Genomic DNA, 14,761 nt, shown 5'->3' with positions numbered 1-14,761 from the left:
TCTAGCATATGATTAATGCACTTTTGTGATGTGATTTTCAATATTGAAAACTAGCTAGCTGTTTTTTAGGATGACTCTACAGGGTTTTTTTGTAAGCTGCCTTGATTTACTGTTCTCATACAAGCAATACCATAATTTGTCAACACTGGAAGAATTTCACATTCATATAGATGTATGTCGTGGTTTAACCCCAGCCAGCAACTAAGCACCACGCAGCTGCTCACTCACTTCCCCCCCACCCAGTGGGATGGGGGAGAGAATCGGGAAAAGAAGCAAAACTCATGGGTTGAGATAAGAACAGTTTAATAGAACAGAAAAGACGAAACTAATAATGATAATGATAACACTAATAAAATGACAACAGTAGTAATAAAAGGATTGGAATGTACAAGTGATGCACAATGCAATTGCTCACTACCTGATGACTGATGACCAGTTAGTCCCCAAGCGGCGGTCTCCCCACCTCCAGTACATATACTAGATGTGACATCACATGGTATGGAATACACTGTTGGCCAGTTTGGGTCAGGTGCCCTGGCTGTGTCCCCTCCCAACTTCTTGTGCCCGTCCACCCTTCTTGCTGGCTGGGCATGAGAAGCTGAAAAATCCTTGACTTTAGACTAAACGCTACTGAGCAATAACTGAAAACATCAGTGTGTTATCAACATTCTTCTCATACTGAACCCAAAACATAGCACTATACCAGCTACTAGGAAGACAATTAACTCTATCCCAGCTGAAACCAGGACAGTATCCACCCCTTATTCTATACCATTGACGTCATGCTCAGTTCCCATACCTTCAGTTACAGCCCGCTCAATCATCATCACCTTTTACATCCCTTTGAGAAATATAAACAAAGATATATAGATGAATATATGTATACACACAGAGATATCATTCCTTTAGTTTATGGGTCATGTTCATAAAATGTTTGTTGAGTTCATTTAGTTTCCGGCTCTGGGCTCCATCTGTCATACCAGTCTTTCTGGGCAGGAGGGATGGTGCAAAGTCCTCTCAGTTGGCAGAGCAGGATGGGCTTCAGTGCGGTATGGCGAGCGGGTGACATTAGACACAGCAGGAGGATGGTGTGCACCGTTGGATTGTTGCATGCTAAAGTCAGTTCTGGTTCCATCACTACTGCGCTTCGCTCAGTATTATCACAGTTCATTCTTGCTTGATCTAAGTGATTCTTACTATAGTACTATGGATATAGCATATAACAATTATAGTAATGATAACATATAGTAGCAGGGTTATGTAGCAACTAATATCATACAGTTTAATTCATTGGCTATTCTCTCCCAAAATCAAATCCCCTTGAGGCACACATCGTAATTCCCCATCTTTTCACATCACCCACCAAGTCCATCCAGGTCCCTGAGCAAAAGCAATCCCACGAATGGGTTTACCTTTGCCTGAGGCAGGAGTAACCCAGACTGTCTTCCCTAACATGTTTTTCATGTGCACTACAGGGACTTTATCCCCTTCTACAGTACATAAAAGTTATGACTGGGCAGGGCCACTCCGATTGGCAGATCCTCTGGTGTTGACTAACCAGGTGGCTTTTGCTAAATGTATATCCCAATGTTTGAAGGTTCCACCCCCCATTGCTCTCAATGTAGTCTTTAACAGTCCATTGTATCGTTCAATTTTCCCAGAGGCTGGTGCATGATAGGGGATGTGATACACCCACTCAATGCCATGCTCTTCGGCCCAGGTGTTTATGAGGTTGTTTCAGAAATGAGTCCCATTGTCTGACTCAATTCTTTCTGGGGTACCATGTCGCAACAAGACTTGCTTTCCAAGGCCCAGGATAGTGTTCCAGGCAGTGGCATGGGGCACAGAATATGTTTCCAGCCACATGGTGGTTGCTTCCACCATTGTAAGCACATGGCACTTGCTTTGGTGGGTTTGTGGGAGTGTGATATAGTCAATCTGCCAGGCTTCCCCATATTTATATTTCAGCCATCGCCCTCCATACCACAGGGGCTTCAACCGCTTGGCTCACTTAATTATAGCATGTTTCACATTCATGGATAACCTGTGCGATAGTGTCCATGGTCAAGTCGAACCCTCGATCATGAGCCCATCTATATGTTGCATCTCTTCCCTGATGGCCTGATGTGTCATGGGCCCACTGAGCCATAAATAGCTCACCCTTATGTTGCCAATCCAGATCCACCTGAGCCACTTCAATCTTGGCAGCCTAATCCACCTGTTGGTTGTTTTGATGTTCTTCAGTGGCCTGACCCTTGGGTACATGAGCATCTACATGACGTACGTTTGCAAACAGATTCTCTAGCCAGGACGCAATATCTTGCCACAGTGCGGCAGCCCAAATGGGTTTACCTCTGCACTGCCTGTTTCTCTGCTTCCATTGCTGTAACCACCCCCACAGGGCATTTGCCACCATCCATGAGTCAGTATAGAGATAGAGCACTGGCCACTTGCTCTTTCAGCAATGTCTAACACTAACGGGATGGCTTTCACCTCTGCAAACTGACTCGATTCACCTTCTCCTTCAGCAGTTTCTGCAACTTGTCGTGTAGGACTCCATACAGCAGCCTTCCACCTTCGATGCTTTCCCACAATGCGACAGGACCCATCAGTGAACAGGGCATATTGCCTCTCATTTTCTGGCAGTTTATTATACAGTGGGGCTTCTTCAGCATGCATCACCTCCTCCTCTGGCGACATTCCAAAATCTTTGCCTTCTGGCCAGTCCGTGATCACTTCCACAATTCCTGGGCAATTGGGGTTTCCTATGCGAGCCTGTTGTGTGATCCGTGTGATCCACTTACTCCACGTGGCATCAGTCACGTGATGTATAGAGGAGACCCTCCCTTTGAACATCCAGCCCAGCACTGGCAGTTGGGGTGCTAAGAGGAGCTGTGTCTCAGTACCAACCACTTCTGAGGCGGCTCAAACTTCTTCATACGCTGCCAATATCTCTTTTTCAGTTGGAGTATAGCGAGCCTCGGATCCTCGATATCCTTGACTCCAAAACCCCAGGGGTCGGCCTCGGGTCTCCCCAGGTGCTTTCTGCCAGAGGCTCCAGGTAGGGCCATTCTCCCCAGCTGCAGTATAGAGCACATTTTTAATATCTTGTCCTGTCCGGACTGGTCCAAGGGCTACTGCATGAACAATCTCCCGTTTAATTTGTTCAAAGGCTTGTTGTTGCTCAGGGCCCCATTTAAAATCATTCTTCTTCCGGGTCACTTGATAGAGAGGGCTTACAATCAAACTGTAATTTGGAATATGCATTCTTCAAAAGCCCACGACACCTAAGAAGGCCTCTGTTTCCTTTTTATTAGTCAGTGAAGACATAGCTGCTATTTTGTTGATCACATCCATTGGGATCTGACGACGCCCGTCTTGCCATTTTATTTCTAAAAACTGGATCTCCTGTGCAGGTCTCTTGAACTTACTTTCTTTTATGGCAAAACCAGCTTTCAGAAGGATTTGGATTATTTTCTTCCCCTTCTCAAAGACTTCTTCTGCTGTGTTGCCCCATACGATGACATCATCAATGTATTGCAGGTGTTGTGGAGCTTCACCTTTTTCCAGTGCAGCCTGGATCAGTCCATGGCAAATGGTGGGGCTGTGTTTCCACCCCTGGGGCAGTCGATTCCAGGTGTACTGGATGCCCCTCCAAGTGAAAGCAAACTGCGGCCTGCACTCCGCTGCCAAAGGGATTGAGAACAATGCATTAGCAATGTCAATTGTGGCATACCACTTAGCTGTCTTTGATTCCAGTTCATATTGAGGTTCTAACATATTCGGCACAGCAGCACTCACCAGTGGCATGACTTCATTCAGGCCACGATAGTCAACTGTTAGTCTCCACTCCCCATTAGATTTCTGCACGGGCCATATGGGACTGCTAAAGGGTGAGTGAGTTTTGCTGATCGCTCCTTGGATCTCCAATTGGCAAATCAGCTTATGGATGGGGATCAGGGAGTCTCAGTTGGTGCGATATTGCCACCGGTGCACCATCGTGGTAGCAATTGGCACTTGCTGTTCTTCAACCCTCAGCAACCCCACAACCGAAGGGTCCTCAGAGAGGCTGCTCAAGGTGGACAGCTGTTCAGTGCCCTCCGTCTCCAAGGCAGCTATACCAAAAGCCCACCGATACCCCTTTGGGTGCTTGAAATACCCCCTCCTGAGATAGTCTATGCCCAGGATGCACGGAGCCTCTGGACCAGTCACAATGGGGTGTTTCTGCCATTCATTCCCAGTTAGACTCACTTCAGCTTCCAATACAGTTAGGTCTTGGGATCCCCCTCTCACACCAGAGATACAGATGGGTTCTGCCCCTTTATAACTTGATGGCATTAGAGTGCACTGTGCGCTGGTGTCTACTAAAGCCTTGTACTCCTGTGGGTCTAACATGCCAGGCCATCGAATCCACACAGTCCAATAGACCCAGTTATCCCTTTCCTCCACCTGGCTGGAGGCAGGGCCCCTCTAATTCTTGTCAGAGTATCCATTACCCACTTCTCGTAAGACTGGCTCAGAATTCCCTTCAAGAGGATTAGAAATAATATCAGCCCTTCTACTCTGTTTGGAAACTGGAGCGGCATTTTTCCTGGTAGAATCCCCTTTTGTGGTGGTTTTTCCTCACAACTCTCATACCCGTGCATTTAGGACCGAGGTAGGTTTTCCGTCCCATTTCCTCATGTCCTCTCCATGATCACATAGGTAAAACCACAGGGCACCTCGCAGTGTGTTCCTTCTATATTCTCTCTCTTGGGCAGAGGAACACTCACTCCTAATAGCCGAGACATTGGTCCTTACAGGTGGGGAATAGGACATATCCTCTTTGAGTTTCTGGAAATCCTCGGACAGCTTCTCCACAGCCAAAATGCAGGCTTGTAGGGAGGAGGAGAGATTTTCTTCGTATTGATGGAGTTGGCGAGCCATTTCATCCACAGTCAGTGCCTCTTCGTCTTTCCAGGTCATTATTGCCAATGTGTTGGCATAGGACGATGGTGCGCTCCGTACAAACTTCCGCCACATGGGTCGTGTGCATTGGACTTCGTCTGGATCTTTGGGTAATTGTGGGTTGTCTGGGTCATGATGAATCGTCTCTAGCACAGCTAATTCCCTCAGATATTGGATACCTCTTTCCATGGTGGTCCACTTGCTTGATTGGCATATAACATCTTCCTTAAAGGGGTACCTTTCCTTCACACTTGACAGGAGTCGCCTCCAGAGGCTGAGGGCTTGTGTCCCTTTTCCAATTGCCTTGTCAATGCCACCTTCCCTGGCAAGCGATCCCAGCTGCTTGGCTTCCCTACCCTCTAATTCCAGGCTACTAGCCCCATTGTCCCAGCATCGGAGGAGCCAGGTGATAATATGCTCACCTATACAACAGCCGAAATCTTTTCGCAAATCCCGCAGCTCACTCGAGGATAGGGACCAGGTTATTACCTCTGGTTCTGCCTCTTCCTCCTGTTCCCGTGATGACCCTGGTTCACCTTCATCCTTCGCTAAGCGAACTGATTTTTTTGTATATTTCTTCTTGTGTATGAGGGCAACTGATACTGGTGTGGGTTGGTTCGCTGGTTCATTTGCAGTGCCTGTTGCGGGGGTTGGACTGGCCGCAGTGCCTGTTACCTTGTTGTTAGATCTAGAGACCTTCTCCTCACCTTGAGGGTACTGAGTGGTATTGAACAGGGTTCAATAGTCATGGGCCGGGCCCCAGCATATTGCAGTAATTTGTGTCTCCATGGAATTGTCGGGGTGACAGCATACTTTTTCCAAATGTTCTGCTAGTTTTTCAGGATTCTGCACTTGTTCAAGGGTGAAGTTCCAAAACACTGGAGGTGTTTTCGAACACCACCCTAGGCATTTGCCTATACTACCCCACACACCCTTCCACTCATAATTATCCAGCCTCAGCGCAGATCTCTGGGTGATCTTCTTAAATAGTTGTTGAACCTTAAACAAGACCTGAACCACATTCAGGACCATGCTAGTTCCTAGCAAGAGGACCATGCTGGTCTCAATATCCCAAGGGTATTCAAATTTTCCAAAATTCTCAAATGCCATTGTAAGTAGACTGTGGAAGAAAGGTGTCTCACCCATAGTTTGGCTCTCCGAGGAGGAAAGGTGAATGCTGTAATTATTAATAGTTTCCCACGGATGGCTCCCAAAGTATAGAGGTGATGACAATGCTGAGTGCAAACACCAGATTAGTCCCACGACCGATAATTTTATCATACCATAAGCCAGTGTTACACAATACATGAAAGAGAAAACCTTAATCCACCCCCTATGGATGATAAGCAGCAGCACAGGGACTATATACAGCGAGTGAGGTGACACATAACAGAACTCTAAAAACAAGTGCCACAACTCTAAGAACTCATAAATCAACATAGAGACCAGCAACTATTAGACCAATGTAATGAATGCTTGTAACAAATTTGTTTTAACAAGCTCTGGTTAGGCTTGTCATTATCTCAACCCTTCGTGCCCCATGTTGGGCACCAAAATGGACTGTTGTGGTTTAACCCCAGCCAGCAACTAAGCACCACGCAGCTGCTCACTCACTTCCCCCCCATGCAGTGGGATGGGGGAGAGAATCGGGGAAAAAAAAGTAAAACTCATGGGTTGAGATAAGAACGGTTTAATAGAACAGAAAAAAAGAAACTAATAATGATAATGATAACACCAATAAAATTACAATAGAAATAATAAAAGGATTGGAATATACAAGTGATGCACAATGCAATTGCTCACCACCCACTGACCGACACCCAGCTAGTCCCCAAGCGGCGATCCCCCTACCCCCAATCCCCCCAGTTTATATACTAAATGTGATGTCACATGGTATGGAATACCCCTTTGGCCAGTTTGGGTCAGCTGCCCTGGCTGTGTCCCCTCCCAACTTCTTGTGCCCCTCCAGTCTTCTTGCTGTCTGGGCATCAGAAGCTGAAAAATCCTTGACTTAGCCTAAACACTACTTAGCAACAACTGAAAACATCAGTGTTATCAATATTCTTCTCATACTGAATCCAAGACATAACAGTATACCAGCTACTAGGAAGACAATTAACTCTATCCCAGCTGAAATCAGGACAATGTATAATCATACTTATTAAAAGATGATTCCTATGTACTGAGCAGTGAGTGCTCAGTATATAAACAATAATTTTAGTCAGCTCTGAATCTAATATTGCTTGTGTGCATGTGGAGGAGGGATTGCTTAAAAATTATTTTTAACTGTCTGCTATAATCGGAATAATTCTTTTTACATGTGGAAGTAATGACACCTATTTCAATGGAGCGGTCATCTTCCTTCTCTCTAGCTATATCTGCTTTTTGTCAGTTACCAGACTGGGTCAATAACCTCTCAGATTGTGTCATAAAGTATTAATTATGAGAGAGAATTGCTGTAGTCAGGTAAGTGCAAAGTGAAAAGAAACAAAGACTGGAGCAATGGCTGACTATAAATTAGCAATTATTGTGACATGGAAAGCTATACTGTAATTTTTTGGTATTGCAGTGTTTATATAATGTCTCCCATGTTCATCTTTGTCTTAAATTGCTTTTTCTGAAACTTTTGCAAATGCAGATTCCCTTTTGGGAATCCTTTATGCTGACACCTTCCCTTCCTCAGACAAGATGGTAGCAACTTAGTTCATCCAAGGCAGAAGCCTCTGAAGCCCCAGTAATAATTGTTTGCCTTTAATTGCCAGCATGAAATAGGCAGTTAATATTGCCCAAGAAATAAAACACTTTGTAACCTTTCCAAAGGCTTCACTGTAGAGTTTGAGAAACACCACTACAAATGATCAATTACAAATCAATTACTTTACTGTATCTAAACCTACAAGTAGAAACTAATTATTTTATTCACAATTTTAATAGACCCTTCCAGCAACCATTCTGTAATTAGAGAACTACAAATTATCAGTTATTTTTGTCAATATTTTTAATATAAATGTGTATTTAATGTATACTAGTGAAGATTTTTGATATAACAAAACCACAGGTTTTGTTTAACCTCTGTCATGTTTTGTGCAGTTTTCACTTTTAAGCACGTAATATTTAAGGGTGCTTAGGGAAACCACATCTGGTGATAGTGCATTCCTTCCTTTTTCTTAAATTAACTTCAGACTGATAGGTTGAGGAGAATAGCTGATAGTTGCATTTTGTTCAGTCTTGCATCCCTAATAATAGATACAATACTGACATTTCTCTCTCTTGTCTCATTGTCTGTCTGTCTGTTTCTCTAGGAGGAGATTTCCTGTCCTTTTTAAGAAAAAAGAAGGATGAGCTAAAAACCAAACAGTTAGTGAAATTTTCATTAGATGCTGCTTCTGGTATGGCATATCTTGAATCTAAAAACTGTATACACAGGTAAGGAAGATATTTATTTTCAGTATTGTAATTTTGATCACTTGAACTGTTAGCAGGTTAAATGTATAGTGGTGTTTAATAATGGCAATGAATTTTAGTGTCAATGAATCATGGCAATCTATGCATCTTAAGTCCTCCCTGAAATTTTAAGATATTTGCATAGCCAATACAGATGTTCAGGTATGTTTGCAGTGTGTTTCAGGGAAATCCACTGATATCTCAGATGATCAAGGGAGAGAAGCTGGAGTTCTGTATATTAAAACATTATTAATTGTCTTGACTGCTTTCTCTGCAATATTGAAGATGATCAGGCCTTATGCTTTTGGGGTACCTTATATTCCTTTTTTTTGTTTCTTCTCCAGCTTGTCTCTGTTCTGGAGCTGCTTAACTCAGTGTGTATCGAAGGGAATGTAATTTTTTCTTTCAAAAATAAAAATAAAAAAATTAAAAATTCTTTCAAAATATCACAGTATATAACCCTGCTACTATCAATCATATGGCTGAAATATGAGACAGAAACATGATGATAATTCCCTTTCCAGAGGAAATTATAAAATAACATTTTCATTTATAATACTGATATTTCCGGTTTGCTTTTTTGAACATTTGTAGCTAAACTCTGGGCCACTTAACATACAAAATCAGCCCATTTCATACTTAGCACAGTTCTAATGAGAGCCAAATGGCATTTCTCTTAATTTTTTATCAAAAATGAATTTTTCTACATGCTGCTGGTCAAGAAGTAGATTTATCTTTAAACATATTCTTCCAACAAGAATAAGTTTAAAACCTATTTATAAAATATAGTATTATTGTAAGTATCGTTTATATGTTTTTACCAGGTTTTTTGTGTTTGACTTGATTTAAGGATACCTAAATAAAATAGTTATCTTATGCTGTTTATAAATTATTCTGAAGAACAAATTAATTGAAACACATAAGTAAGAGCAAAGCAAAAATCCCATACTTGCTATGTAAAAATGTAGAAAATTCCTTATGGGAAATCCCAGAAAAGTATTGTAAGCAACATGAGGAAAAATATAATTAAACTCCCAGCATTCTGTCATGGTAGAACGCATTTTAGACTGACTCTATTTGTTAAGAAAATAATGGCATACAAATCAAAGCAATTAATAGCATTAGTGACTTTCACTATCCTCATAAATGTTGTAGTATTTACTCATTTCTTTAACTGTTGGATCAATGTTTGATGAGAAGGCCCTATTTAGATCTCATGTGTTCTTAGAAAATAAAATCAAGAGGGAAAGAAATAACTAAATAACTATATTGGAAGTGTATTGTGTAATGTCTTACTTGGTAATTATGATTACTGAAAAAGATTACTGTTTTTATTCAATAAATGGTAATGTGACACCTGCAAAATATAAACAATTTTAGAAACAATTATTTTTTGAGAAGTGCTATTTTCCCTCCCCCCTTTAAACTCTGTAAAAAGCATTTTGTTGCTCGTCTGCCTTAATTAGTACTGTTCTGGTTACTATAGATGAGAGTATGGCCTCAACATACCTGTGAGAGAGACACTGACAGCATGGAATAGGAACAGTTATTTTTCTGCTATTTAGAGTAAACTTTAAGGACTCATTTACATTACTACTCATTACATCAAGTGCTGTCTTTCTAATAACTTTTTTATATCCATGATGGCTTGTGGATGAACTGTATAGTGATTGTGCTAAAACAGTTTATGATAATGGTTAATATCCTTTTTTAATTGCTATTTTCCCCTAACTTCTGTCTTCATAAGGTTTTTTTGTTGTTTTGTTTTTAAGGTATATTTGAAAAGATAATAATTTGTGATTCAAAGAATACATTTCAGAGAGAACATGTATGTAGCAATGTCTTAACACATGAGGATTTCATTATAAGTTTAGAAAGTTGAATGCAAATATGTCATGTGGGTCTAAAGCCAGGAAATAGAACTGTAATCTAATTTTCTGTTTTCTTAGTACCGTAGACTTTGCCAGTGCACACAGCCTGGGTTACACATACTGTGGTACACATGGGGGGAAAAAGGTCTTTCCCTTCTGTTTACCTTTTAACTTTCAGAATCACAAAAATTGTTTATTATTATCACAGAAGTTTATCATAGAGAGCTGCCACTTTCCTTAAAGGCAGAAACAAAATTTTTAATAAACATATCCTGAAGAAAGTTGCAGTTTCAAAACATAACCAAGTAGTCAAATAATATCTTCAGGAACACTGCTTACTTTTATGAAACACACAGGTTAATAAATCAAAATATGCATTTCCATTATTATTTTAACAATCTTATTTTCTGGGATTTTTTAAGATCTTTCAGACTTCTAAGGTTGGGCATAGTGTATGCTTGTATTTATGAGCTAATTGTTCTGACTGATAGGAAAATATAATGAAAAAATTTGAATCAGGATGACAAAAAAACAAGTTTAGTGATTTTTTAGTAGTAATACTACAGGCACTACATAATTATTGGGGCTTTTTTGAGTTACTAACACTGGTTAAGTGGCAAATGCTCACTCTAGGAAAGTAGCTCATGAAATTTTAAAATATGTTTTACCAAAGACTGAATTGCATTTTATTAGGATTAGCATACATAAAAATTTTCTAGGTATGTTCTCTGTTTGAAATGTTGAGGAGCTTGAACATTTGCCCCTGGGGAATGGTTGGATATCCTTTTGTCTAGAAACCTTGGATATGTCTGCCACAGAAGCACAGAATGTTTATTACTTGCTGGGTACTTTGAACCTATTGCAAACTAATGGGTTCAGCACTCTGGTGCTATGCTGCAAATATATTAGAGAGCGCCAGGCTACCAGGGAAAAGTCAAACTCTAGTGCTTTCTAAGAAAGCTCTTAGGTGTACAGGACTCAACCCTATTAGAGTTTCAGCCCCTCCTTACTTGAGCATCGAAGGTGCGACTGTATGGTCTGTACAAGGAATACGGGAGCCCTTGGTCCCTCCTTTATGGGTCAGGTAAAACAATGATGCAATCTAGTCATGGATAAGTTTAATGTTGAGACCACATAGATTAGAATGGAACAATTTAATTTATAGTAGGAAGAAGGTTTAGCATTATGAAAAAAGAAAAAAACATTTTAAAAGAACAAGAAACACTTGTTTGTCAGAAAATTCATGAACTAAAAGTAGTTCTTTTAGAGAAAACAAAAAAGGTAAGAAAATTAGAGACAAAATAGACTAAGCAGCAGAATTTTATTTTTTTTTTAATTAAAAGTCAAAAGGCTTTGATTACTGTTTTGGCCAAGAAAAAATGATCTTAAATAATACTTAATTAGAAATGGTTTCTATTGTGTAGGTTGCAATAAAAAAATAAATTGTTTTGCTACTATGCTATGCAGTACTCCTATCTGTTGTTTTAAAGATCTGTTTGGAACCCTTGTGTAGGGTTTTTTTTGTTGTGGTTTTTTTTTTTTTAGTAATTTAGGTGACTTATTTATAGTAGCATGTGCATTTGATTTGCTGTTAATGTGAAACTAAAGACTGCTCAGCAGCTTATTAAAATTATTTTAATGCCACTTTTTAGTTATAGTGCACTGGCTACACTCAGTTTCTATATTTTAAAGTTACATTTAAATTTGAACTGGCTTTTTTAAATTGCCAATTCAGTCATGCTTTTGCTTAGTCTTTCAGCAGTTGAGACAGTGCAACAACTAATCTGCTCTCTGTTTTCTATTTTCATGTGTTCTATGGTGTTTTAGTAGGTGCAGATATAAAGTTTAAATTTTTCAGGCTTAGAATGCTTAATGTACATGAATGATTCTTTGATCTGCATTTTCATCTCATCTAGATTCCAGAAATCACTAGTTTTTTGCTCTCTCTTTGTGCTGATTAAAAAGCAGAAATCAGTGGGCTTAAATAAGGAAAGCTGCATGAATAGATGTTATTAAAACAAATAAAAGGAGTGGTTGAAGATATACAAAAGTATGCAGTTATTTCATCTCCATTTAATTAGTTTGACAGATTGTTTCTTGCTTTTCATTTTTAAAACATGCTATTGTTTAGAAGGTTCCATTTTTTTTCTTTTAATTAGAAACACAAAATTAGCATAGAGATGTGATGATAATCTCAGTTATCATTATCAGTGATAGTCTCATGGGTCAATAAAGACAGTTTAGTAAGTGAAGGAGAAAAAGCAAGTGATGCAAAGGCAATCACTCACCACCTCCCACCAGCAAACCAATGCCCAGCCAGTCTCCAAGCAACAACTACTTTATAAGAAGTCTTCCTTCCACCACCCCTCTTCCAGTTTTATTGCTGAGCATGACGTTATATGGTATGGAATATCTATTTGGTCAGTTCAGATCAGCTGTCCCAGCTGTGTCCCCTCCCAGTCTCTTGCCCACCCCAGCCTACTCCCTGAGGGGGCAGAGTGAGAAAGAGAGAAGGCCTTGACACTGTGCAAGCACTGTTCAGAAATAGCTAAAACATTAGTGTGTTATCAACACTGGTTTTAGCCACAAATCTAAAACAAGGCAACATACAGGCTGTTATGAAGAAAATTAACTCCATCTTAGCCTCACCCAGTACAATCTCCACCCCTTATTCCATACCATTTGCATCATGTTCAGGTCCTACAGTATTCAATACATTCTCATCAACCACCACCACACCCTTCCCTGTCCTTTGACATATGCACAGATATCATTCCCTTAGTCTATAGGGCCATCCCCATTCAAATGTCCATTCCATTCATTTAGTCCATGACTTGAGCTCCATCTGTTGTGATGGTCATTCAGGACAGGAAAGATGGTGTGTTGTGCTGGATTGCTGGAAGCTGAAACCAGCTCAGGTTGCATCACTGCTGCACTTGCTCAGTTCCTTATGAGGTTCATCCTCCATTGGTTTGGATGGCTCCTGCTGTAGTACTTCTGACATACATCTATGGCATCATACAACTATGGCATTGTACAACTCAAATCGTGGGTTATTTTCACCAATGGAGCCTTTTTTTGCCCACTATTTTTCCTCACACTGCATGTGAGCTTCTAGGTTTGAGGTAGGTGCACTGTCTCACTTCATGTTCTCCCTGTGGTCATGCAGATAAAACCACAGGGTGGCACATGGTGTGGGCTCATGGTTCCCTTTCCCTTGATCAGGGAAAGACAGACTCCATGCAACACTTTATAGCTGAGATGCCAGCCTGTATGGGTGAGGAGGAAGACCTGTTGGGACAGTCAAGATAGCTGAGACATAGGCCTGTAGGGTTGGGGAGGAAGAGAGATCCTCTTTGAATTGCTGGAGCTGGCAGGCCAGTCTATCCACATTTGGTGCCTCAATCTGTCCAATCTATTATTGCTAGGGTGCTGGTGTATGACATTGGTACATTCCATACACCTTCCACCACATGGACCGTATGCACTGGACATCATCCAGATCTTTGGAGGCCTGGTTGTTGTCCAGGTTGCTGTAGATCACCTCCACCACTGCTAATTCCCTCAGATACTGGACACCTTCCTCTGCGATAGAGTACTTCCCTTGGTAGTTTACAAGATCTTCCTTGAGGGGATACCTTGCCTTCATGCTTGAAAGGAGCTTCCTCCAGAGGCTGTGGATAGTTGCCCTTCTTCTGATTCCTTTGTCGATTTCCAAGTGCCTAATGATGGTTCCCAGCTGCCAGGCATCATTACTCTCTAATTTCTGACTGTTGGCCCCAATAATCCAGCATTGGAGCAACCAGGTGATAATTTTCTGGCCTGGATGATGGCTGTAACCTTTCCATATATCTCGCAGCTCACTCAGGGATAGGGACCCGGTGGTTTCTGACTTGCTTATGATTTCTGTCTCTTTCCTCTCTTGTTCTTGCGGCTCTTCTGCTGCAGAACAGGCTGCATCTTCTGATTATTCCTCCTGTTCCCTTTCAGGAGGAGCTTCTTCATCCCTCACTAACCAAGTTGACTTCCACTTCCATTGTTTCTTCTTGAATATAGGAGCAACTGTTATAGTTGATGCTTGGGTCTCTGGCTTAGCCACAGATTTTGTTTGTTTGTAAGGTGTCAGATCCAGAGACCCTCTCATCTATACAGACACAGGCTGAGGCGTAGGCCAGGCCCCAGCACAGTGCAAGAAGTTGTATCTCTGGTATAGATAAGGCATCCTTTCTTCAAGTGTTCTGCTACTTCAACAGGATTCCACGCCTGTTGGGGAGTGAAGTCCCACACCACTGGAGGTGAAAACTGGTCTAGGCACCTGCTCAAATTCTCCCACGCACCTTGCCACCCACGATCAGGCTACTTCAGGGCACATCCCTGTATGGCATTCCCAACTAGTTGGTTAACCTTAGGAAAAGCTGAAATCAGCATTCTGGAATGTTCAAGAAATTGAAGACCATTGTAACAAGGCAGGAAACATCTACCCCAGAGAAAAAGGGGGA

At 41.3% G+C, this 14,761-nt stretch overlaps 1 protein-coding gene across 3 annotated transcripts in view; it reads left to right on the top strand.

Moving 5' to 3' along the window:
- LOC138683425 (tyrosine-protein kinase Fer-like) overlaps positions 1 to 14,761 on the top strand; it is a 219,998-nt gene that overhangs the window by 139,791 nt on the left and 65,446 nt on the right. For all 3 annotated transcript variants that reach the window (XR_011322956.1, XM_069775155.1, XM_069775156.1), the window contains one exon: positions 8,250 to 8,373. Coding sequence is in view for 2 of the 3 variants with exons in the window: in XM_069775155.1 (XP_069631256.1) it covers positions 8,250 to 8,373 (124 nt within the window). In the remaining variant the exon portion in view is untranslated. The remainder of the gene's footprint in view (positions 1 to 8,249; positions 8,374 to 14,761) is intronic.

The sequence above is a fragment of the Haliaeetus albicilla genome, chromosome W, assembly GCF_947461875.1.
Source record: "Haliaeetus albicilla chromosome W, bHalAlb1.1, whole genome shotgun sequence".
NCBI classification, from domain to species: domain Eukaryota; kingdom Metazoa; phylum Chordata; class Aves; order Accipitriformes; family Accipitridae; genus Haliaeetus; species Haliaeetus albicilla.
The sequence above is the reverse complement of the archived record's forward strand: the minus strand, read 5'-3'. Positions and strand labels throughout refer to the sequence as shown.